Here is a 26,579-nt window from a genome sequence, read left to right as displayed (position 1 = left end):
AACACCAAAACAGTTTATTTACCACTTGGACAGTTTATTTTCTGAAGGTCGCTTACCCACTTAGGTAATCAACACCAAAACAGTTTATTTTCTGAAGGTCGCTTACCCACTTAGGTAATCAACACCAAAACAGTAATCAACATAATCCCAAATGACCTATTGAAATATTAAACACAGTTTATTTTCGTTAACCCCAGATCAACCAAAAACAGTTTATTTTCTAACAAAACCAACTGCCACCCAGGAAGTTGATTCATCTAGGTAGAAGGAGTTTGTTCGACATCAGTAATCAACATAATCCCAAATGACCTATTGAAATATTAAACACATTAATCGTTAACAGAGCCCAGGCACAAAACAACTGCCACCCAGGAATGATTCATCTAGGTACACACGATATCACACACACACACACACACACACACACACACACACACACACACATACACACACACACACACACACACACACACACACACACACACACACACACACACACACACACACACACACACACACACACACACACACACACACACACACACACAAACAAACAGATCCATCCATCTCAATGAGTTATGAGAGCAACATTATTGATGACTTGCTCTGTGATTTTATTCATCTAGCCACAGTCATCCTATTGAGGCTCTGCATCCCAAACGGTGTGCGTTTGCCCAGGCAATAATAACAATTCACTGTCTCCTTAACATCAGTCACTGCCTGGGCATGGCAGCCACTCAGTCACTGAAACTGTAGGACAACGGGACGTGTGGAAGAGGACTGATTGGACAACAAAACACGGAGGAAGAGGGAAGTTGCAGCAACTCAGGCACTGATAGGACGATAGGACACTGATAGGACAAAACACCACCAGGTGGTGAAGGTAGGAAACAACATCTCCACTCCACTGATCCTCAACACTGGGGCCCCACAAGGGTGCGTTCTCAGCCCTCTCCTGTAACTCCCTGTTCACCCACAACTGCGTGCCCATGCACACCTCCAACTCAATCATCAAGTTTGCAGACGACACTACAGTGGTAGGCTTGATTACCAACAACGACGAGACGGCCTACAAGGAGGAGGTGAGGGCCCCTCGGAGTGTGGTGTCAGGAAAATAATCTCTTACTCAATGTCAGCAAAACAAAATAAATGATTGTGGACTTCAGGAAACAGCAAAGGGAGCAGCCCCCTATCCACATCGACAGGACAGCAGTGGAGAAGGTGGAAAGTTTTAAGTTCCTCGGTGTACATATCACAGACAAACTGAAATGGCGCCTCTTCAACCTCAGGAGGCTGGAAAAATGTGGCTTGTCACCAAAAACCCTCACTAACTTTTACAGATGCACAACAGAACATCCTGTCGGGTTGCAGGTGTAGAGTAGGTGTGATGGAGAGCATCCTGTCGGGTTGTATCACCGCCTGGTACAGCTCCTTCCACGACCGCAGGGTTCTCCAGAGGATAGTGAGGTCTGCACAACAGATCACCGGGGGCAAACTACCTGCCCTCCAGGACACCTGGAGGGTGTGTCATAGGAAAGCAAAAAAGATCATCAAGGACAATAACCACCCGAGCCACTGCCTGTTCACCCTGTTTACCATCCAGAAGATGCAAGGTCAGTACAGGTGCATCAGAGCTGGGACCGAGAGATTGAAAAACAGCTTCTATCTCAAGGCCATCCGATTGTTAAACAGCCACCACTAACACAGAGAGGCTGCTGCCTACCTACCGACTTCATATCATTGGCCACTTAAATAAATGGAACACTAGTCACTTTTTAATAATGTTACTTTATGAATGTCTACATATCTCGCATTACTCATCACATATCTATATACTGTATACTGCATCCTTCACTATATATTCTTTACTATCTATTGCATCTTAGCCGCTCTGTCACTGCTCATCTATACATTTTATACTTATATATTCTCATCCCATTCCTTTACTAGATTGTGTGCATTAGGTTTTGAGGTGGAATTTGTTAGATATTAGGATTTGTTGTGGAATTTGTTAGATATTACCTGTTAGATACTGCTGCACTGTCGGATCTAGAAGCATAAGCATTTCACTACACTCGCAATAACATCTGCTAACCATGTGTACGTGACCAATAACATCTGATTTAATTTGACATGTGGAGGAGGAGTTAAGAAGCAGCAACTCAGTCACTGATAGGACAACAAGACATGTGGAGGAGGGGTTAAGAAGCAGCAACTCAGTCACTGATAGGACAACAAGACATGTGGAGGAGGAGTTAAGAAGCAGCAACTCAGTCACTGATAGGACAACAAGACATGCGGAGGAGGAGTTAAGAAGCAGCAACTCAGTCACTGATAGGACAGTTATCATCTCTATAGACTCTCACCAATTAACTTTGTTTGAGGCCATTACAACTTATTTCTCTTCTAGTGATGTTCATTTAGCCTGGTCCCAGATCTGTTTGTGTTTAGTATTGCATGCCGAACATCGCAATGGCCCGTAGGAGTTAGATAGACAGCACATGCAGATCTGTCACCTGTAAGGGTTTTCTTCTGGTGAAAGAGAGGCGGACCAAAATGCAGCGTGGTGGTTATTCATGTTTTTAATAAAGACGACTATACATGAACAGACTATAAAAAACAAGAAAAGTGAAAACCTAAACAGTCCTATCTGGTGCAAACACAGAGACAGGAACAATCACCCACAAAACCCAACACAAAATCTAAATATGGTTCCCAATCAGAGACAATGACTAACACCTGCCTCTGATTGAGAACCATATCAGGCCAAACATAGAAATAGACAAACCAGACACACAACATAGAATGCCCACCCAGCTCACGTCTTGACCAACACTAAAACAAGGAAAACACATACGAACGATGGACAGAACGTGACAGCACCAGGCTAATGTTTATTATCTGGACCATAACAAAACTAAGTATCTATCTTGTCTAGGAATCAGATAACAAACAATTAGCTACAGAAATTAAACCATTGCAATCCTCGTACTACAAACATAAAAGTCATTAACAAACAGAGATGATGGGGAAGAAATATCCAGTCGCACCAGGCAAGAAGAGACGTAGATTTTAACCTGGTGTTTTTTTTTTACAACAACAAAAAATGTTGTACTGACTCACCGTTCCAGAGTTGATGTATCTCTTCTTTTTGAACTTCTTCTTGGCGTTCACCACCTAGGATTCCACAGGCACAACATGAACATACATGATAATAATAATATCACGTAAAAAATGATCCCATTAAATGTCTCCATTTCTCTGGGCCAATAAAGAACATCAGGTATTTTATCTTTATTTAACCAGGCAAGTCAGTTAAGAACAAATTCTTATTTTCAATGACGGCCTAGGAACAGTGGGTTAACTGCCTTGTTCAGGGGCAGAACGACAGATTTGTACCATGTCAGCTCGGGATATGAAATTGCAACCTTTCAGTTACTAGTCCAACGCTCTAACCACTAGGATACCCTGCTGCCCCGGTATGCTCACCACGTCCCCATGTTATACTGTAGGCACAGTATATGTAACGGGGCATGTGAACTCAGTCCCATAACTGCAGTGGGTAACACTGAAATACCAGACCCAGGCTTAGTGTAGTACACATGTTATTCCAGACGGATCATTCCTGGGTGTATTACATGTGTGTAATAACGAACGGGACGGAATCCACCAAGGTTTGTGTCTCCGAACGACACGTGTCAATGTCAATATACATGTGTAAACACACACACACACACACACACACACACACACACACACACACACACACACACACACACACACACACACACACACACACACACACACACACACACACACACACACACACACACACACACACACACACACACACACACACACACACACACACACAGCGAGAAAATGAACTGATTGCAGATGAGGGTGGGGAGGAGAGGTGATGTCTGATAGAGACGATAACATACTGTAACTGAGATCCTTATTGTGTATTCAGCACCTGAGGCCACAGGAAGACGTGCATGATGCAGGAGCTGGCCACAAGAGGATCAAACCATCCCCAGCGCTCATTCTACAGGATCCACACATGGAAACACACAGCGCATGAAGTGCTGAATATCAAGTCAAAGGTAGCATTCCCTTCCCCTGTCTCCATCTGCTCCTTCCACACCCTCGTCTCTCCCCCAGGCCTCTATCCTCTCTGTCACGACGTTGTGTTTCTCCTCCAGGCCTATCTATACTCTTGGTCACAGTGCCAAGGTTCTTCCCAATTATTCTCTATCCTATTTGTCACAGTGTCGTGGTTTTCCCCCATTCACCTCTATCCTCTCTGTCACAGTGCCACCATTCTTCCCCATTCCTCTCTATCCTCTTTGTCACAGAGTTGTGGTTCTCCTCCAGGCCTCTCTATCCTGTCTGTAACAGTATTGTGGTTCTTTCCCATTCCTCTCTATCCTGTCTGTCACAGTGTTGTGGTTCTCCCTCAGGCATCTCTATCCTCTCTGTCACGGTGTTGTGGTACTCCTCCAGGCATCTCTATCCTCTCTGTCACGGTGTTGTGGTTCTCTCCCAGGCATCTCTATCCTCTCTGTCACGGTGTTGTGGTTCTCCCCCAGGCATCTCTATCCTCTCTGTCACGGTGTTGTGGTTCTCCCCCAGGCATCTCTATCCTCTCTGTCACGGTGTTGTGGTTCTCCCCCAGGCATCTCTATCCTCTCTGTCACAGTGTTGTGGTTCTCCCCCAGGCATCTCTATCCTCTCTGTCACAGTGTTGTGGTTCTATGCCACTTTGTTTACTTTGTCTACATTCATCTCATATGTATATCCTGTCTGTCATCAGTGCTGTGGTTCTCATTCATATATCCTTATGTACATATTCTTTATCCTGTCTGTCACAGTTTTGTTGTGGTTCTCCCGGAACTAGGCATCTCTATCTGCTAACCTGTCAAATAAAACATTTGATTTGATTTGGTTCTCCCCATTCCTCTCTATCCTGTCTGTCACAGTGTTGTGGTTCTCCCCCAGGCATCTCTATCCTCTCTGTCACAATATTGTGGCACCTATATCACTGTGTCAGGGTTCTGACAGGGTTCTTGTCCTGGCCTGGCTAAACAAAATAGCCAAATAGCATGAACGTTTGCTCAGTTTTTTTGTTGATTCTTTCCAATGTGTCAAGTATTTATCTTTTTGTTTTCTCATGATTTGGTTGGGTCTAATTGTGTTGCTGTCCTGGGGCTCTGTGTTGTCTATTTGTGTTTGTGAACAGAGCTTTGTTATGGAATGTTTGGGAATCACTTCCTTTTAGGTGGTTGTAGAATTTAACAAATCTTTTCTGGATTTTGATAAATAGCGGGTATTGGCCTAATTCTGCTCTGCATGCATTATTTGGGGTTTTACATTGTACACAGAGGATATTTTTGCAGAATTCTGCATGCAGAATCTCAATTTGGTGTTTGTCCCATTTTGTGAATTATTGGTTGGTGAGCAGACCCCAAACCTCACAACCATAAAGGGCAATGGGTTCTATAACTGATTAAAGTATTTTTTGACAGATCATAATTGGTATGTAACATTGTTTGTTCCTTTTGATGGCATCGAAGGCCCTTCTTGCCTCGTCTCTCAGATTGATCACAGCTTTGCAGAAGCTTCCTATGGTGCTGCGGTTTAGGCTGGGGTATGTATAGTTTTTCTGTGGGCTCTACGGCAATGGAGTCTAGATGGAATTTGTATTTGTGGTCCTGGCAACTGGACTATTTTTGGAACACCATTATTTTTTAACTTACTGAGATTTAATGTCAGTGCCCAGGTCTGACATAATTTGTGCAGAAGATCTAGGTGCTTCTGTAGGCCCTCCTTGGTTGGGGACAGAAGCACCAGATCATCAGCAAACAGTAGACATTTGACTTCAGATTATAGTAGAGTGAGGCCGGGTGCTGCAGACTGTTATAGTGCCCTCGCCAATTCATTGATATATATGTTGAAGAGGGTGGGGCTTAAGCTGCATCCCTGTCTCACCCCGTGGCCCCGTGGAAAGAAATGTGTGTTTTTTGCCAGTTTTAACTGCACAGTTGTTGTTTGTGTACATAAATTGTATAATGTTGTATGTTTTTCCCCCAACACCACTTTCCATCAATTTGTAAAAGCAGACCCTCATGCCAAAATAAGTGAAAAGCTTTTTTGAAATCAAAAAAGTATGAAAAGCCCTTGCCTCTTTTTTTGGTATGTTTCTTTGTCAATTAGGGCGTACAAGGTGAATACGTGGTGTGTCGTACGGTAATTCTCTCGCTCCCTTCCCCTATTGGTTAGAGCGTTGGGCCAGTAACCCGAAAGGTTGTTGGATCGAATCCCCGAACTGACAAAGTAAAAATCTGTCGTTCTGCAACCTGATCAAGGCAGTTATCCCACTGTTCCCCTGGAGCCGAAGACGTGTATGTCGATTATGGCAGCCCCCCGCACCTCTCTGATTCAGAGGGGTTAGGTTAAATGGGGAAGAAACATTTCAGTTGAAGGCATTCAGTTGTACAACTGACGAGTTGTCCCCCATTTCCCCTTTCCAATGTCAGGACTTAATGTAACGCGCCAACAGTTTTAATTATCAGGGACCAGCAGTAGACTCAGAGGGCCAATGACTATTATCCTTATATTCACTTCACTGTACAGTACCCTATTCCCTATATAGGGCACTACTTTTGACCTGGGCCAATAAGGATCTGTTCAAAAGTAGTGCACTATGTAGGTTACATAATACGTAACCTAAGTACGCCTAATACCCATGCAAGGTTGTGGGAGGGAAGTGTAGTCTAGGCCTGGCTCTCTAGCACTGCACTGTAACTTTTCATCTCCTTCTAATCCCTTACATCATCTACTATGATGTCCAGGTTGCTATATTACCATAGCCAAACTCAGTGGGGTTCAGTGTGAACCAGGGGAAGTTATGCTAATGCTAGCATAAGGTTGAGTAGACACTAGCACTAATGCTAATATTGTAGTCCTGTAATATACTGTACGTCTCCTAACTGAGTTGCAGAGATATTATGTCAGAATTGCGCTTGCTATTCTCCTTCCTCCTACAAGGGCCTGTGGTCTATTTCATATGTTTTTAGTTTGGTTTATTACGTTATTCTCTGTTTTATCTGTATGCCTTTGGGAGACAAATTGGGTGAGTGCCCTGCTTCCCACCCTCCCTTCCTCTCCACTCACCTCGTACACATTGAACTGGCTCTGGCCCCGGGACAGGTCTCGGTAGCTGGTGGTGAATTCACCGATGAAGTCATGGCTGGAAGGTAAAGTACACCACAACAACAAAATGTCAGACTGTGTACATAGACATTCCCTCTGGGGTGTAGAAATGTAGAAATATGATGGATGTATTGTGTATTTGCCTCAAAAGAGCAGGAATTAAGCTGCTGAAACACATGACAGTGTTGTAGCAGTGAAACAAAACAGTGTTGTAGTAGTGAAACATGACAGTGTTGTAGCAGTGAAACATAACAGTGTTGTCGCAGTGAAACATAACAGTGTTGTAGTAGTGAAACATAACAGTGTTGTAGCAGTGAAACATAACAGTGTTGTAGCAGTGAAACAAATAACAGTGTTGTAGTAGTGAAACATAACAGTGTTGTAGTAGTGAAACATAACAGTGTTGTAGCAGTGAAACATAACAGTGTTGTAGTAGTGAAACATAACAGTGTTGTAGCAGTGAAACATAACAGTGTTGTAGCAGTGAAACATAACAGTGTTGTAGTAGTGAAACATAACAGTGTTGTAGCAGTGAAACATGACAGTGTTGTAGCAGTGAAACATGACAGTGTTGTAGCAGTGAAACATAACAGTGTTGTAGCAGTGAAACAAATAACAGTGTTGTAGCAGTGAAACAAATAACAGTGTTGTAGCAGTGAAACAAATAACAGTGTTGTAGCAGTGAAACATAACAGTGTTGTAGCAGTGAAACATAACAGTGTTGTAGTAGTGAAACATAACAGTGTTGTAGCAGTGAAACATGACAGTGTTGTAGTAGTGAAACATAACAGTGTTGTAGCAGTGAAACATAACAGTGTTGTAGCAGAAATGAAACAAATACATTTTCCTCCTCTGTCTCTGCTTAAAGCCACTTTCTACCATTCTAAACAAGCATAACCCTAGGAAGCTCTTTGCCACCTTCTCCTCCCTCCTGTCTGCAGATGAAACATTTTGAAAAGAAGGTCGATGACATCCGATCCTCGTTGCTAAGTCAAACGACACCGCTGGTTCTGCTCACACTGCCCTACCCATGCTCTGACCTCTTTCTCCCCTCTCTCCAGTGTTGTAGTAGCCCAACAACATAACAGTGTTCCAGTAGCAGTGCTCATCAACTCATGACAGTGTCCCTGTCTTCAAGAGAGCGAGAGTTGCACCCTTCTGAAAAACCTACAGTGATCCCTCCGATGTCAACAACTACAGACCACATCCCTTCTCTCTTTCTCTCCAAAACTCAGTGTTGTAGCTCTACCGATCTCTCTCAGAATGAGTGTTGATCCAAATCAGTCAGGTTTGAAGACTAGTCATTCAACTGAGTGTCTGTATCACGGAGTAGCACTGAAAGCTAATCTCTCCTCTGCTCTCATCCTTCTAGACCTATCAGCTGTTGATACTGTGAACCATCAGACTCCACCCTCTAACAGTGCCCACGCTTGGATTGTAGCAGGTGAAACATGACAGTGTTGCCTCACCACTGGTGAGGGCTCTAACAGTGTTGTAGCAGTCACTTGGCTCTGTCAACATAACAGTGTTGTAGCAGTGACACACAATTAATCTTCTCCAAATGACCAGGTGTTGCATCTCTGCATGTCTGGCAGACATATCAGTGTGATGACGGATAGCAGCTGAACCTCAGCAAGACGGAGCTCCTCTTCCTCCCGGGAAGGACTGTTCCATGATCTCGCCATCACGGTTGACAACTCCATTGTGTCCTCCTCCCAGAGCGCTAAGAAGATCCTGGTACAACACCCTGACGTTCTCAACTAACACAGTGTCCTGTAGGTTCAGCTCTACAACAGTGAAACATGCCTCACACAGGAACAGGTCCTAATCCAGGCAGTCAGTGATTACTGCATAACAGTGCTGGGCTCCCTGCCTGTGCCATTAAACTACAACTCATCCACAGTGTTGTAGCTGGTGTTCAACCTTAACACGTCACCCCGTTCCGTCCACTGGCTTCCAGTGAAACATCCGCTACAAGACCATGGTGTTGTACGGAGCTGTGAGGGGAACATAACCTCCAGGCTCTGTCAGGCCCTACACCCAAACAAGGGCATCATCCACCTCTGGTGTTGCCCTCCCTACCACTGAAACAGTTCCCGCCTCAGCAGTCAAAAGTGTCTGTAGCAGTGGAACAAACTCCCTCATAACAGTGTTGTAGACACCTGAAACACCTCTTCAATAATAGTGTTAGGGTAAGTAGGGTAGTAAACACCCTTCTCCCCCAACAAGATTTAGATGCAAGTGGCTGTTCCACTGGTTGTCATAAGTGTATGTAATTTGTAAGTCGCTCTGGATAAGAGCGTCTGCTAAATGACTTAAATGTAATGTAAATGTAGTAGTGAAACATAACAGTGTTGTAGCAGTGAAACATAACAGTGTTGTAGTAGTGAAACATAACAGTGTTGTAGCAGTGAAACATAACAGTGTTGTAGCAGTGAAACATGACAGTGTTGTAGCAGTGAAACATAACAGTGTTGTAGCAGTGAAACAAATAACAGTGTTGTAGCAGTGAAACAAATAACAGTGTTGTAGTAGTGAAACATAACAGTGTTGTAGCAGTGAAACATAACAGTGTTGTAGCAGTGAAACATAACAGTGTTGTAGCAGTGAAACATAACAGTGTTGTAGCAGTGAAACATAACAGTGTTGTAGCAGTGAAACATAACAGTGTTGTAGCAGTGAAACATAACAGTGTTGTAGCAGTGAAACATAACAGTGTTGTAGCAGTGAAACAAATAACAGTGTTGTAGTAGTGAAACATAACAGTGTTGTAGCAGTGAAACATAACAGTGTTGTAGCAGTGAAACATAACAGTGTTGTAGCAGTGAAACATAACAGTGTTGTAGCAGTGAAACATAACAGTGTTGTAGCAGTGAAACATAACAGTGTTGTAGCAGTGAAACATAACAGTGTTGTAGCAGTGAAACATAACAGTGTTGTAGCAGTGAAACATAACAGTGTTGTAGCAGTGAAACATAACAGTGTTGTAGCATTGAAACATAACAGTGTTGTAGTAGTGAAACATAACAGTGTTGTAGCAGTGAAACATAACAGTGTTGTAGCAGTGAAACATAACAGTGTTGTAGCAGTGAACATAACAGTGTTGTAGTAGTGAAACATAACAGTGTTGTAGTAGTGAAACATAACAGTGTTGTAGCAGTGAAACATAACAGTGTTGTAGTAGTGAAACATAACAGTGTTGTAGTAGTGAAACATAACAGTGTTGTAGCATTGAAACATAACAGTGTTGTAGTAGTGAAACATAACAGTGTTGTAGCAGTGAAACATAACAGTGTTGTAGCAGTGAAACATAACAGTGTTGTAGCAGTGAAACATAACAGTGTTGTAGTAGTGAAACATAACAGTGTTGTCATGGTGCTATATCTTGTAAAACATGATGAGGAATGTCCTAACACAAATCATTATTCTGCCATTCATGCATAAATCATTTCTAATATATATATATATATATATATATGCCATTTAGCAGACGCTTTTATCCAAAGCGACTTACAGTCATGTGTGCATACATTCTACGTATGGGTGGTCCCGGGGATCGAACCCACTACCCTGGCGTTACAAGCGCCATGCTCTACCAACTGAGCTACAGAAGGACCACCATTTCTCATCTGGAAATGAATCAAGTGGAAACATTATTGAGTGTGGGTGTGTGGGGGTGTGTGTATGGGGGTGGGGGGGTCTGTAGTGTCCTTACCTTCCATCTCTGTCCCAGTCGTACACCTCTGCCTTGATTGTCCTGAAAAAGAAAACACACCGAAGGATGAGGAATGTGTGTGTGTGTTAGTGTTTGTGTATATCTGTGTGTGTGTTAGTGTGTGTATATCTGTGTGTGTGTTAGTGTTTGTGTATCTGTGTGTGTGTGTGTGTGTTAGTGTGTGTATATCTGTGTGTGTGTGTGTGTTAGTGTGTGTATATCTGTGTGTGTGTGTGTGTTAGTGTGTGTATATCTGTGTGTGTGTTAGTGTGTGTATATCTGTGTGTGTGTTAGTGTTTGTGTATCTGTGTGTGTGTGTGTGTTAGTGTGTGTATATCTGTGTGTGTGTGTGTTAGTGTGTGTATATCTGTGTGTGTGTTAGTGTGTGTATATGTGTGTGTGTGTTAGTGTTTGTGTATCTGTGTGTGTGTGTGTGTGTGTGTGTGTGTGTGTTAGTGTGTGTATATCTGTGTGTGTGTGTTAGTGTGTGTATATCTGTGTGTGTGTGTGTGTGTTAGTGTGTGTATATCTGTGTGTGTGTTAGTGTGTGTATATCTGTGTGTGTGTTAGTGTTTGTGTATCTGTGTGTGTGTGTGTGTTAGTGTGTGTATATCTGTGTGTGTGTGTGTGTGTGTTAGTGTGTGTATATCTGTGTGTGTGTGTGTGTTATCTGTGTGTGTATATCTGTGTGTGTGTTAGTGTGTGTATATCTGTGTGTGTGTTAGTGTGTGTATATCTGTGTGTGTGTTAGTGTTTGTGTATCTGTGTGTGTGTGTGTGTTAGTGTGTGTATATCTGTGTGTGTGTGTGTGTGTGTGTGTATATCTGTGTGTGTGTGTGTGTTAGTGTGTGTATCTGTGTGTGTGTTAGTGTTTGTGTATCTGTGTGTGTGTGTGTGTTAGTGTGTGTATATCTGTGTGTGTGTGTGTGTTAGTGTGTGTATATCTGTGTGTGTGTGTGTGTGTTAGTGTGTGTATATCTGTGTGTGTGTTAGTGTGTGTATATCTGTGTGTGTGTTAGTGTTTGTGTATCTGTGTGTGTGTGTGTGTTAGTGTGTGTATATGTGTGTGTGTGTGTGTGTGTTAGTGTGTGTATATCTGTGTGTGTGTGTGTGTTAGTGTGTGTATATCTGTGTGTGTGTTAGTGTGTGTATATCTGTGTGTGTGTTAGTGTGTGTATATCTGTGTGTGTGTGTTAGTGTTTGTGTATCTGTGTGTGTGTGTGTGTTAGTGTGTGTATATCTGTGTGTGTGTGTGTGTTAGTGTGTGTATATCTGTGTGTGTGTTAGTGTGTGTATATCTGTGTGTGTGTTAGTGTGTGTATATCTGTGTGTGTGTTAGTGTGTGTATATCTGTGTGTGTGTTAGTGTTTGTGTATCTGTGTGTGTGTTAGTGTGTGTATATCTGTGTGTGTGTTAGTGTGTGTATATCTGTGTGTGTGTTAGTGTGTGTATATCTGTGTGTGTGTTAGTGTGTGCATATCTGTTTGTGTGTATATCTGTGTGTGTGTTAGTGTTTGTGTATCTGTGTGTGTATGTGTGTTAGTGTGTGTATATCTGTGTGTATGTTAGTGTGTGCATATCTGTTTGTGTGTATATCTGTGTGTGTGTGTTAGTGTGTGTATATGTGTGTGTGTTAGTGTGTGCATATCTGTTTGTGTGTGTTAGTGTGTGTATATCTGTGTGTGTGTTAGTGTTTGTGTATCTGTGTGTGTGTTAGTGTGTGTGTATCTGTGTGTGTGTTAGTGTTTGTGTATCTGTGTGTGTGTTAGTGTGTGTATATCTGTGTGTGTGTTAGTGTGTGTATATCTGTGTGTGTGTTAGTGTGTGTATATCTGTGTGTGTGTTAGTGTGTGTATATCTGTGTGTGTGTTAGTGTGTGTATATCTGTGTGTGTGTTAGTGTGTGTATATCTGTGTGTGTGTTAGTGTGTGTATATCTGTGTGTGTGTTAGTGTGTGTTAGTTCATATATCTACTTTCACTGGACCTCCCCCAGAGTCCTTCAGAGCAGGATTCTGGAATTCTCAAAAAGCTTCAATAGAATGATTTTTTACAATTTAAAGGGCCAATCTGAGATTCAAACAACAACAATGTGGCTTCTTGTTTGGTAAACTGAGTGATGGGGCTGGATAAATGAGATTTTGGATTGTGATGGAGTAAGACCGCTGAACTAAGCTCATGAGGCATTTATAAGTTATATTCTTCAATAATAATACAAGTTTAAAAAAAATAGATGTACCAATCAATTCTGGATTGCCCCTTTAAAATGCCTGAGAGCTGGACTCGGTTTCCATAGCAGTGAGACTGGCCATTAAAGCTCATTACGCATTTAGTAACTGATAATTAAATTGATCTTAACCAGAGCAGTTCACATAACACCCTTGAGACAAATGTTTGTGTGATTGCACATGAAAAGGTTTCAAAAGAGAATTTAAAGGGAGATGGGAATTAAAACCAAACCAATAATCGCATCAAGAGAATTTACATTTTTTTTTGAAAAAAAGATGAGTAGATTTAAAAACCACATTAGCTAATTACATACTTTGAAAATAATAATCAAAGAAACCAATTAAGTCTGAAATGGCATATAGGATTGGAACAGACTCCTTTGTAATTACAATAAATGTGAAGTTTAAATTGAACTTGTGTTAGACATAAAGACACGTACTGCTGCAAAACGTACTGCTGCAACACGATGTGAACAAAACACTGAGTACGTGCACTTCACAAAAATGGATGACAGACTTTAAATCACAATTTAATGGAAAATGTGACATTTGTGAGTGCAGAATGAAGTTTCTATCAGAGGAAATAGAGATATAATAGAATGAGTTTCCAAAACTTTTGGGGTGAGTTATTTCCCTCCTCCCACCTGCCAAAGGTAGACAACAACCCCCTAAGGGGGAAACACATCATGATGATAAGAGTTCCCAAAATAAGCCCTCTGTGCCCTAGTCAAAGTAGTGCAGTTGGGATGCAACTACTGCCTGGAAGACAGACACATCCTCTCCTCCTCCACATCACTCAGACACATATCATATGGGTTTACCCCACAGGCCCTGTCAATCAACTATCATCACCCAAACCAGGAAGGAGAAAACACTCTGCTTCAGTCTTAACCTGCTATCCCTGTCTGAATGTACACAGAGAGAGAGAGAGAAAGAGAGAGAGAGAGGGGGAGCAAGTGAGAGAGCGAGGGAAAGAGGAGAGCAGGAGAGACAGCGAGAGAGAGAGAGAATGAGAGGGAGGGAGGAGAGAGAGAGAGGAAGAGAGAGAGAGGGGGAGAGAGAGGGACAGAGAGAGAGAGAGAGACCAAGATAGAGACAGAGAGAGAGAGGGACAGAGAGAGAGAGAGGGACAGAGAGAGAGAGAGACCAAGATAGAGACAAAGAGAGAGAGGGACAGAGGGAGACAGAGAGAGAGAGGGACAGAGAGAGAGGAAGAGAGAGAGAGAGGGGGAGCAAGTGAGAGAGCGAGGGAGAGAAGAGAGCAGGAGAGACAGCGAGAGAGGGAGAGAGAGAGAGACCCCTGTCCTAACCCTTTGATAGACTTGAGATTAGGCTAGTATCCCTGATGATTCCCTACTGAAGCCAGTTAAAGTCAATTTGATCTCATTTCCCTTCTATGTCAATGTTGAAACCAAGGTCAAACAGAAAACCATCACTACTCAGTAATGTGTATAACACAGTGACTACATAACACAGTTACACAGTGACTACATAACACAGCATTACACAGTGACTACATAACACAGTGTTAAACAGTAACTACATAACACAGCATTACACAGTGACTACATAACACAGTGTTAAACAGTGACTACATAACACAGTGTTAAACAGTGACTACATAACACAGTGACTACATAACACAGTGTTAAACAGTGACTACATAACACAGTGTTAAACGGTGACTACATAACACAGTGTTAAACAGTAACTACATAACACAGTGACTACATAACACAGTGTTAAACAGTGACTACATAACACAGTGTTAAACAGTGACTACATAACACAGAGACTACATAACACAGTGACTACATAACACAGTGACTACATAACACAGTGTTAAACGGTGACTACATAACACAGTGTTAAACAGTGACTACATAACACAGTGTTAAACAGTGACTACATAACACAGTGTTAAACAGTGACTACATAACACAGTGACTACATAACACAGTGACTACATAACACAGTGTTAAACAGTGACTACATAACACAGTGACTACATAACACAGTGTTACACAGTGACTACATAACACAGTGTTAAACAGTGACTACATAACACAGTGTTACACAGTGACTACATAACACAGTGTTAAACAGTGACTACATAACACAGTGTTAAACAGTGACTACATAACACAGTGACTACATAACACAGTGACTACATAACACAGTGACTACATAACACAGTGTTAAACAGTGACTACATAACACAGTGTTAAACGGTGACTACATAACACAGTGTTAAACAGTGACTACATAACACAGTGTTAAACAGTGACTACATAACACAGTGACTACATAACACAGTGTTAAACGGTGACTACATAACACAGTGTTAAACAGTGACTACATAACACAGTGTTAAACAGTGACTACATAACACAGTGACTACATAACACAGTGTTACACAGTGACTACATAACACAGTGTTAAACAGTGACTACATAACACAGTGTTACACAGTGACGACATAACACAGTGTTAAACAGTGACTAGATAACACAGTGACTACATAACACAGTGACTACATAACACAGTGTTAAACAGTGACTACATAACACAGTGTTAAACAGTGACTACATAACACAGTGACTACATAACACAGTGTTACACAGTGACTACATAACACAGTGTTAAACAGTGACTACATAACACAGTGTTAAACAGTGACTACATAACACAGTGTTACACAGTGACTACATAACACAGTGTTGAACAGTGACTACATAACACAGTGACTACATAACACAGTGACTACATAACACAGTGTTAAACAGTGACTACATAACACAGTGACTACATAACACAGTGACTACATAACACAGTGACTACATAACACAGTGTTGAACAGTGACTACATAACACAGTGACTACATAACACAGTGACTACATAACACAGTGACTACATAACACAGTGACTACATAACACAGTGACTACATAACACAGTGTTAAACAGTGACTACATAACACAGTGTTGAACAGTGACTACATAACACAGTGTTAAACAGTGACTACATAACACAGTGTTACACAGTGACTACATAACACAGTGACTACATAACACAGTGACTACATAACACAGTGTTGAACAGTGACTACATAACACAGTGACTACATAACACAGTGACTACATAACACAGTGACTACATAACACAGTGACTACATAACACAGTGTTAAACAGTGACTACATAACACAGTGTTGAACAGTGACTACATAACACAGTGTTAAACAGTGACTACATAACACAGTGTTACACAGTGACTACATAACACAGTGTTACACAGTGACTACATAACACAGTGTTAAACAGTGACTACATAACACAGCATTACACAGTGACTACATAACACAGTGACTACATAACACAGTGACTACATACACACAGTGACTACATAACACAGCATTACACAGTGACTACATAACACAGCATTACACAGTGACTACATAACACAGTGACTACATAACACAGTGACTTACACAGTGACTACATAACACAGCATTACACAGTGACTACATAACACAGCATTACACAGTGACTACATAACACAGTGTTACACAGTGACTACATAACACAGCATTACACAGTGACTACATAACACAGCATTACACAGTGACTACATAACACAGTGACTACATAACACAGTGACTACATAACGCAGCATTACACAGTGACTACATAACACAGCATTACACAGTGACTACATAACACAGCATTACACAGTGACTACATAACACAGCATTACACAGTGACTACATAACACAGTGTTACACAGTGACTACATAACACAGCATTACACAGTGACTACATAACACAGCATTACACAGTGACTACATAACACAGCATTACACAGTGACTACATAACACAGCATTACACAGTGACTACAAAACACAGTGTTAAACAGTGACTACAAAACACAGTGTTAAACAGTGACTACATAACACAGTGACTACATAACACAGTGACTACATAACACAGTGACTACATAACACAGCATTACACAGTGACTACATAACACAGTGACTACATAACACAGTGACTACATAACACAGTGTTACACAGTGACTACATAACACAGTGTTACACAGTGACTACATAACACAGCATTACACAGTGACTACATAACACAGTGACTACATAACACAGTGACTACATAACACAGTGACTACATAACACAGCATTACACAGTGACTACATAACACAGTGTTACACAGTGACTACATAACACAGTGTTACACAGTGACTACATAACACAGCATTACACAGTGACTACATAACACAGCATTACACAGTGACTACATAACACAGTGACTACATAACACAGTGACTACATAACGCAGCATTACACAGTGACTACATAACACAGCATTACACAGTGACTACATAACACAGCATTACACAGTGACTACATAACACAGCATTACACAGTGACTACATAACACAGTGTTACACAGTGACTACATAACACAGCATTACACAGTGACTACATAACACAGCATTACCCAGTGACTACATAACACAGTGTTACACAGTGACTACATAACACAGCATTACACAGTGACTACATTACACAGTGACTACATAACACAGCATTACACAGTGACTACAAAACACAGTGTTAAACAGTGACTACAAAACACAGTGTTAAACAGTGACTACATAACACAGTGACTACATAACACAGTGACTACATAACACAGTGACTACATAACACAGCATTACACAGTGACTACATAACACAGTGACTACATAACAAGGTGACTACAGAACACAGTGACTACATAACACAGCATTACACAGTGACTACATAACACAGTGTTAAACAGTGACTACATAACACAGTGACTACATAACACAGTGTTACACAGTGACTACATAGCACAGCATTACACAGTGACTACATAACACAGTGACTACATAACACAGCATTACACAGTGACTACATAACACAGTGTTAAACAGTGACTACATTCTATACATTTTTTTTCTACTACATAACACAGTGTTACACAGTGACTACATAACACAGTGACTACATAACACAGTGACTACATAACACAGTGTTACACAGTGACTACATAACACAGTGTTGAACAGTGACTACATAACACAGTGTTACACAGTGACTACATAACACAGTGTTACACAGTGACTACATAACACAGCATTACACGGTGACTACATAACACAGCATTACACAGTGACTACATAACTCAGCATTACACAGTGACTACATAACACAGTGTGTCACGCCTTGGTCATTGTATTTTGTGTTTTTCGTTATATATTTGGTCAGGCCAGGGTGTGACATGGGTTTATATATTGTAATTTCGTATTGGGGTTTGTAGTATTTGGGATTGCGGCTGAGTTGGGGTGTCAGGTGATTCTCGTTGTCTCTGATTGGGAACCGTATTTAGGTAGCCTGGATTTCACTGTGTATTTCGTGGGTGATTAAGAATATAGAATATATGCCATTTAGCTGACGCTTTTATCCAAAGCGACTTACAGTCATGTGTGCATACATTCTACGTATGGGTGGTCCCGGGAATCGAACCCACTACCCTGGCGTTACAAGCGCCATGCTCTACCACAACTGAGCTCTGTGTAGTGTTCACCAGATAGGCTGTAATAGGTTTCACGTTCCGTTTGTTGTTTTTGTATTTATGAGTTATTTCATGTATCGTTACGTTTTCCTTCATTAAAGATCATGAGTAACAACCACGCTGCATTTCGGTCCGACTCTCTTTCGACAAACGAAGAACGCGTTACAGAATCACCCACCACACACGGACCGAGTGGCGTGGTAACAGGCAGCTGGAACAGCGAAGGGAGGACGTTATGGACAGCAGAGGCATGGAGTATACGACGTGGGAAGAAATAGACAGGTGGGCGGCCGACCCAGAGAGAATGCCGGAGCCCGCCTGGGATTCGCTGGAGCAGTGCGAAGAGGGCTATAGGCGAATGGAGTCGAAAAGAAAGACACGGCGGCGCAGAGCGAAAACCGAAAGTCACCCCCAAATATTTATTGGGGGAGGGCTCAGAGAGAGAGTGGCAGAGTCAGGAGTCAGACCTGAGCCTACTCTCCCTGTTAATTGTGAGGAGCAGCGATATAAGGACTTCTGGTCTTGGGAGATGATATTAGACGGAAAAGGACCCTGGGCTCAGCCTGGAGAATATTGCCGTCCCAAGGAAGAAATAGAGGCGGCTAAAGCGGAGAGGCGCTGGCATGAGGAGGCAGCACGGCGACGCGGTTGGAAGCCCGAAAAAAAGCCCCCAAAAAGTTTTGGGGGGGGGCTTAATGGGGGTATGGCTATGCCAGGTAGGAGACCTGCGCAAACTCCCTGTGCTTACCGGTGGGCTAGAGAGACCGGGCAGACACCGTGTTATGCTATGGAGCGCACAGTGTTTCCAGTGCGGGTGCATAGCCCGGTGCGGTTCATACCAGCCCTTCGTATTGGCCGGGCTAGAGTGGGCATCGAGCCAGGTAAGCTTGGGCAGGCTCGGTGCTCAAGAGCTCCAGTGCGCCTGCACGGTCCGGTCTATCCAGAGCCACCTCCACACACCAGTCCTCCGGTAGCAGCTCCCCGCACCAGGCTTCCTGTGCGTGTCCTCGATCATGTAGCACCAGTTCCAGCACCACGCACCAGGCCTTCTGTGCGCCTCGCCTGTTCAGCACAACCAGAGCCTTCCTTCCCTCCTGCGCTGTCGGAGTCTCCCGCCTCTCCAGCGCTGTCGGAGCATTTCTCCTCTCCTGCGCTACCGGAGTCTCCTGTCTGTTCAGCGCTATCAGAGCCTTCCTTCCCTCCTGCGCTGTCGGAGTCTCCCGCCTCTCCAGCGCTGTCGGAGCCTTTCTCCTCTCCTGCGCTACCGAAGTCTCCCGCCTGTTCAGCACAGCCAGAGCCTTCCTTCCCTCCTGCGCTGTCGGAGTCTCCCGCCTGTTCAGCGCTATCAGAGCCTTCCTCCTCTACAGCTCTGCCGGAGCCTCCTGCCTGTTCGGAGCAGCCTGAGCTGCCAGTCTGCAGGGAGCTGTCAGTCTGCAAGGTGCTGTCAGTCTGCATGAAGCAGCCAGAGCTGTCAGTCTGCAAAGAGCTGCCAGTCTGCAGGGTGCTGTCAGCCTGCATGGAGCAGTCAGAGCTGTCAGTCTGCATGAAGCAGCCAGAGCTGTCAGTCTGCAAAGAGCTGCCAGTCTGCAAGGAGCTGTCAGTCTGCAAGGAGCTGTCAGTCTGCATGGAGCTGCCAGAGCTGTCAGTCTGCAAGGAGCTGTCAGTCTGCATAGAGCAGCTAGATCCGCCAGTCAGCCATGATCTTCTAGATCTGCCAGTCAACCAGATTCTTCCAGATTTGCCAGTCAACCAGTCTCTTCCAGATCTGCCAGTCTGCATAGAGCAGCTAGATCTGCCAGTCAGCCATGATCTTCTAGATCTGCCAGTCAACCAGATTCTACCAGATCTGCCAGTCAACCAGAATCTTCCAGATCTGCTAGTCAACCTGAATCTTCCAGATCCGCCAGCCAGCCAGGATCCACATTTTACATTTGACATTTAAGTCATTTAGCAGACGCTCTTATCCAGAGCGACTTACAAATTGGTGCATTCACCTTATGACATCCAGTGGAACAGCCACTTTACAATAGTGCATCTAAATCTTTTAAGGGGGGTGAAAAGGATGACTTTATCCTATCCTAGGTATTCCTTAAAGAGGTGGGGTTTCAGGTGTCTCCGGAAGGTGGTGATTGACTCCGCTGTCCTGGCGTCGTGAGGGAGTTTGTTCCACCATTGGGGGCCAGAGCAGCGAACAGTTTTGACTGGGCTGAGCGGGAACTGTACCCTTCCTCAGTGGTAGGGAGGCGAGCAGGCCAGAGGTGGATGAACGCAGTGCCCTTGTTTGGGTGTAGGGCCTGATCAGAGCCTGGAGGTACTGAGGTGTCGTTCCCCTCACAGTTTCCGTATTTGGCAAGCACCATGGTCTTGTAGCGGATGCGAGCTTCAACTGGAAGCCAGTGGAGAGAGCGGAGGAGCGGGGTGACGTGAGAGATTGTTCCTGTCTCTGTGTAGTGTTCACCAGATAGGCTGTAATAGGTTTCACGTTCCGTTTGTTGTTTTTGTATTTATGAGTTATATCATGTATCGTTCCGTTTTCCTTCATTAAAGATCATGAGTAACAACCACGCTGCATTTCGGTCCGACTCTCTTTCGACAAACGAAGAACGACGTTACACAGTGTTACACAGTGACTACATAACACAGTGACTACATAACACAGTGTTACACAGTGACTACATAACACAGCATTACACAGTGACTACATAACACAGCATTACACAGTGACTACATAACACAGTGACTACATAACAAAGTTACACATCGACTACATAACATAGTGTTACACAGTGCCTACATAACACAGCATTACACAGTGACTACATAAAACAGTGACTACATAACACAGTGACTACATAACACAGGTACACAGTGACTACATAACACAGGTACACAGTGACTACATAACACAGCATTACACAGTGACTACATAACACAGCATTACACAGTGACTACATAACACAGTGACTACATAACACAGGTACACAGTGACTACATAACACAGCATTACACAGTGACTACATAACACAGCACAGTGACAACATAACAGAGTGACTACATAACACAGCATTACACAGTGACTACATAACACAGCATTACACAGTGACTACATAACACAGCATTACACAGTGACTACATAACACAGGTACACAGTGACTACATAACACAGGTACACAGTGACTACATAACACAGCATTACACAGTGACTACATAACACAGGTACACAGTGACTACATAACACAGCATTACACAGTGACTACATAACACAGTGTTACACAGTGACTACATAACACAGGTACACAGTGACTACATAACACAGCATTACACGGTGACTACATAACACAGTGACTACATAACACAGTGACTACATAACACAGTGACTACATAACACAGCATTACACAGTGACTACATAACACAGCATTACACAGTGACTACATAACACAGCATTACACAGTGACTACATAACACAGCATTACACGGTGACTACATAACACAGCATTACACAGTGGTCTTGGTCAATTAGCTTCAGCAGGGTGGTGAGGTGAGCAAACAGACAGCTACATTGAGAGGAGGCTAGCGGCTGATTACAGACTCCTGTGGTGTGGGAGAGATATGGCCTGGGCTGAGGTGTGGGCTGTAGCATCACGCACTCACTCACTCACTTCACACACTCACTCACTCACTCACACACTCACTCACTCACTCACTCACTCACTCACACAGCATTACTCACTCACTTGGTCACTCAGCTTCAGCAGGGTGGTCAGGTCAGCAACCACCAGACAGCCACATTCACTCACTCACTCACGGCTCATCACCACCACTCACTGGTGTCACTCACTCACTCCTGGGCTCAGGTGTGGGCTCACTCACTCATCACTCACCACTCACTCACTCACTCACTCACTCACTCACTCACTCACCACTCACCACTCACTCACTCACTCACTCACTCACTCACACCACCACACACTCACTCACTCACTCACTCACTCATCATCACGCACTCACGCACGCACGCACGCACGCACGCACGCACGCACGCACACACACACACACACACACACACACACACACATATACATACACACACACACACACACACACACACACACACACACACACACACACACACACAAACATAGACATATACATACACATATACACACACACTGCAGGTGTCCACTACAGGAGTAACACCTACACACACTCTCTCTCTCTCTCTCTCTCTCTCTCTCTCTCTCTCTCTCTCTCTCTCTCCCCATCTCTCTTTCTCTCCCTCTGTCTCTCCTCTCTCTATCCATCTCTCTCTTTCCCTCCCTCTGTCTCTCTCCCTCCCAATCTCTCTCCCAATCTCTCTCTCTCTCCCCATCTCTCTCTTTCTCTCTTTCCCTCCCTCTGTCTCTCTCTCCCTCTCTCCCTTTCTCTCTCTCCCCCCTCTCTCTCTCTCTCTCTCTCTCCTCCCTCTGTCTCCTCCCTCTCCCTCTCCCTCTCTTTCCTCCCCTCTCTTTCTCTCTCTCCCTCTCCCCCTCTCTCTCCCCTCTCTCTCTCTTTCCCTCCCCTCCCTCTGTCTCTGTCTCTCCATCTCCCTCTCTCCCTGCTCTCCTGGGGATCCAGAGAAGATACTGTAAGAGAAAAAGTACACCCTACTCCGTATATGTAACGCACTACTTGTGACCATGGCTCTGATGAAAAGTAGTGCACTACACAGGCAATAGGGTGCCATTTTAGACGTAGTCTCAGGTAGAAGCAGCCAATCAGAGCCTTATCTGGAACACTGTTGCCAACCGTGGACAGATCAATGAGCAGCCAAACTCCAGCAGGGCATTTAGAGATAGACGGTGCATTTACTCTGCGGTTGAGGCACAGATAAAATAACAGTACAAAATCAATGGTGTCTATAAATTTGCTGAGGCCAGACCGTTTTGAAACGGTTATGCCACATATCAAAATTGCGCCTCCACCCCAGTTCTCACAGAAAAAACGCAGCCGCTCTGTGTGTGTGTGTGTGTTATAGTGTGTGTGTGTTATAGTGTGTGTGTGTGTGTGTGTTATAGTGTGTGTATAACAGTACCTATCGAAGTCTCCATTGCAGAGTGCTCTGACAGGGATGGAGATGGCCTGCCAAACTGGGTTCAAAGTGTTCTTCACAACCTCTGTCTTATGGCAAATAGTACACCTGGACAGAGACACATATGGACACAGAGGAATTAATTACAGTGCTCTGGCAACAACTTTCACTACCTAATACCTAGTATCTTCCCACAAGAACATTTGTGATTCTAGCTACATGCAAGACCTCCAAAATAACACATAACAGTATTTTACTATCAGATGCACAGCTGAAAATATACGTCCTGCAGTGCTACCTATAAATCCTCTCTTTAGTTGGTGGTAGGACTGTGTCAGTGCCTCTGTCTGTGTATCAGTTGATTTTAAGACCATTTGTGTCTCTTGTCCTCTCATCTCACTATCTCTTTGTCTCTCATTCTCTTCTTCTCTCTATCTGTCTCTCTCTCTCTCCATGTCTCCATTTCACTGTCTCTCATTCTCTATCTGTCTCTCTCTCTCCATCTCTCCATCACACTGTCTATTCATCTCTTCATATCTCCATCTCTCTATCTGTCTCTCTCTCCATCTCTTCATCTCTCTATCTGTCTCTCTCTCTCAATCTCTTCATCTCTCTATCTGTCTCTCTCTCTCCATCTCTTCATCTCTCTATCTGTCTCTCTCTCCATCTCTTCATCTCTCTATCTGTCTCTCTCTCTCAATCTCTTCATCTCTCTATCTGTCTCTCTCTCTCCATCTCTTCATCTCTCTATCTGTCTCTCTCTCCATCTCTTCATCTCTCTATCTGTCTCTCTCTCTCAATCTCTCCATCTCTCTATCTGTCTCTCTCTCTCCATCTCTTCATCTCTCTATCTGTCTCTCTCTCTCCATCTCTTCATCTCTCTATCTGTCTCTCTCTCTCCATCTCTTCATCTCTTCATCTCTCTATCTGTCTCTCTCTCCATCTCTTCATCTCTCTATCTGTCTCTTTCTCTCAATCTCTTCATCTCTCTATCTGTCTCTCTCTCTCCATCTCTTCATCTCTCCATCTCTTCATCTCTCTCTCTCTATCTCTTCATCTCTCCATCTCTTAATCTCTATATGTCTCTCATTCTCTCCATCTCTCTATCTGTCTCTCTCTCTCCATCTCTTCATCTCTCCATCTCTTAATCTCTATATGTCTCTCATTCTCTCCATCTCTTCATCTCGCCATCTCTTTATCTGTCTCTCATTCTCTCCATCTCTTCATCTCTCAATCTCTTCATCTCTCCATCACATTGTCTATTCATCTCTTCATCTCTCCATCTCTTCATCTCTCTCTCTCCATCTCTTCATCTCTCTATCTGTCTGTCATTCTCTCCATCTCTTCATTCTCCCCATCTCTTCATCTCTCTATCTGTCTATTCTCTCTCTCATCTCACACTGTCTCTCACTCTATTCATCTCTCCATCTCTCTATCCGTCTCTCTCTCTTCATCTCTTTATCTGTCTCTCTCTATCCATCTCTCTCCACAGCTCTGTCTCTCACTCTCTTCATATCTCCATCTCTCTATCTGTCTCTCTCTCTCCATCTCTCCCTCTCTTCATCTCTCCATCTCCCTCTCTTTCTCATCTCCCTCTTTTCTCTCTCTTAATCTCTCCATCCTTTGATCTGATAGCTTAGCCCTCATGTACTGTATCTCTTCGATAAGATATTAGATCCAGAAAACAAACAGTAAAACAAATCAAACATGTAAATAACTCACGTCCCATCTTCATTACTCCTATAGAACACCATAAAGGGGTCTGACTTCCCAAAGAAGTCCTTCTTGTCCAACTTGTGGGCACAGAACTGCATGGTGGCAACTTCCTGGAGGGGAAAGAGGGATGGCGAGAGAGAGATAGAGAGAGAGAGGGAGATATGGAAAGACATAGGGAGAGATATGGAGGGACAGGGGGACAGAGAGAGAGAGGGACAGAGAGAGAGGGACAGAGAGAGAGAGAGGGACAGAGAGAGAGAGGGACAGAGAGAGAGAGGGACAGAGAGAGAGAGGACACAGAGAGAGAGGGACAGAGAGAGAGAGGGACAGAGAGAGAGGGACACAGAGAGAGAGAGGGACAGAGAGAGAGAGGGACACAGAGAGAGAGGGACAGAGAGAGAGAGAGGGACAGAGAGAGAGAGGGACAGAGACAGAGACAGAGACAGACAGAGAGAGAGAGAGAGAGAGAGAGAGAGAGAGAGAGAGAGAGAGAGAGAGAGAGCGAGAGAAAGAGACAGAGCGAGAGAGACAGGGCGAGAGAGAGAGAGAGAGAGAGAGAGAGAGAGAGAGAGAGAGAGAGAGAGAGAGAGAGAGAGAGATGGAAAAAAGAGACAGGGAGAGAGAGAGAGAGAGAGAGAGAGAGAGAGATGGAAAAAAGAGTCGGAGAGAGAGAGAGAGAGAGAGAATGTAGAAAGAAAGTGAAACAGAGGGGACATAGTACATAGTAAATCCCCAATAGGATGACCGGCTTCCTGTTTGCTAGCTGTTGTGTTTTTAATGGTGCCTTGTGCCGCAATATAAAAGCACTGAATCACCAAATAAACCCAAGGCATGGTCTGCATCCTGATAAGCAACACATCACAGCAGCACCGTACACAGCCAGTGAGCCCTGATTTTCAAATCCTAATGAAAGAACATATATATTAATAATCATTACTTTATTCATGTTCTGGCATTCAAAACATGAAGTCTTGAAAAGCAAAGTAAAAAATGTTATGTGCAACCTTGTGAATATAGAGCTAAA

At 43.5% G+C, this 26,579-nt stretch overlaps 1 protein-coding gene across 2 annotated transcripts in view; it reads right to left on the bottom strand.

Moving 5' to 3' along the window:
- LOC118374969 (copine-5-like) overlaps positions 1–26,579 on the bottom strand; it is a 191,494-nt gene that overhangs the window by 55,775 nt on the left and 109,140 nt on the right. For both annotated transcript variants that reach the window (XM_052481580.1, XM_052481581.1), the window contains 5 exons: positions 25,562–25,665; positions 23,843–23,947; positions 10,931–10,972; positions 7,177–7,252; positions 3,124–3,177 (listed from right to left, as the gene is read on the bottom strand). In XM_052481580.1, the coding sequence (XP_052337540.1) occupies positions 3,124–3,177; positions 7,177–7,252; positions 10,931–10,972; positions 23,843–23,947; positions 25,562–25,665 (381 nt within the window). The remainder of the gene's footprint in view (positions 1–3,123; positions 3,178–7,176; positions 7,253–10,930; positions 10,973–23,842; positions 23,948–25,561; positions 25,666–26,579) is intronic.

Source organism: Oncorhynchus keta, chromosome 27 (assembly GCF_023373465.1).
Source record: "Oncorhynchus keta strain PuntledgeMale-10-30-2019 chromosome 27, Oket_V2, whole genome shotgun sequence".
In the NCBI taxonomy this organism is placed as follows: domain Eukaryota; kingdom Metazoa; phylum Chordata; class Actinopteri; order Salmoniformes; family Salmonidae; genus Oncorhynchus; species Oncorhynchus keta.
The sequence above is the reverse complement of the archived record's forward strand: the minus strand, read 5'-3'. Positions and strand labels throughout refer to the sequence as shown.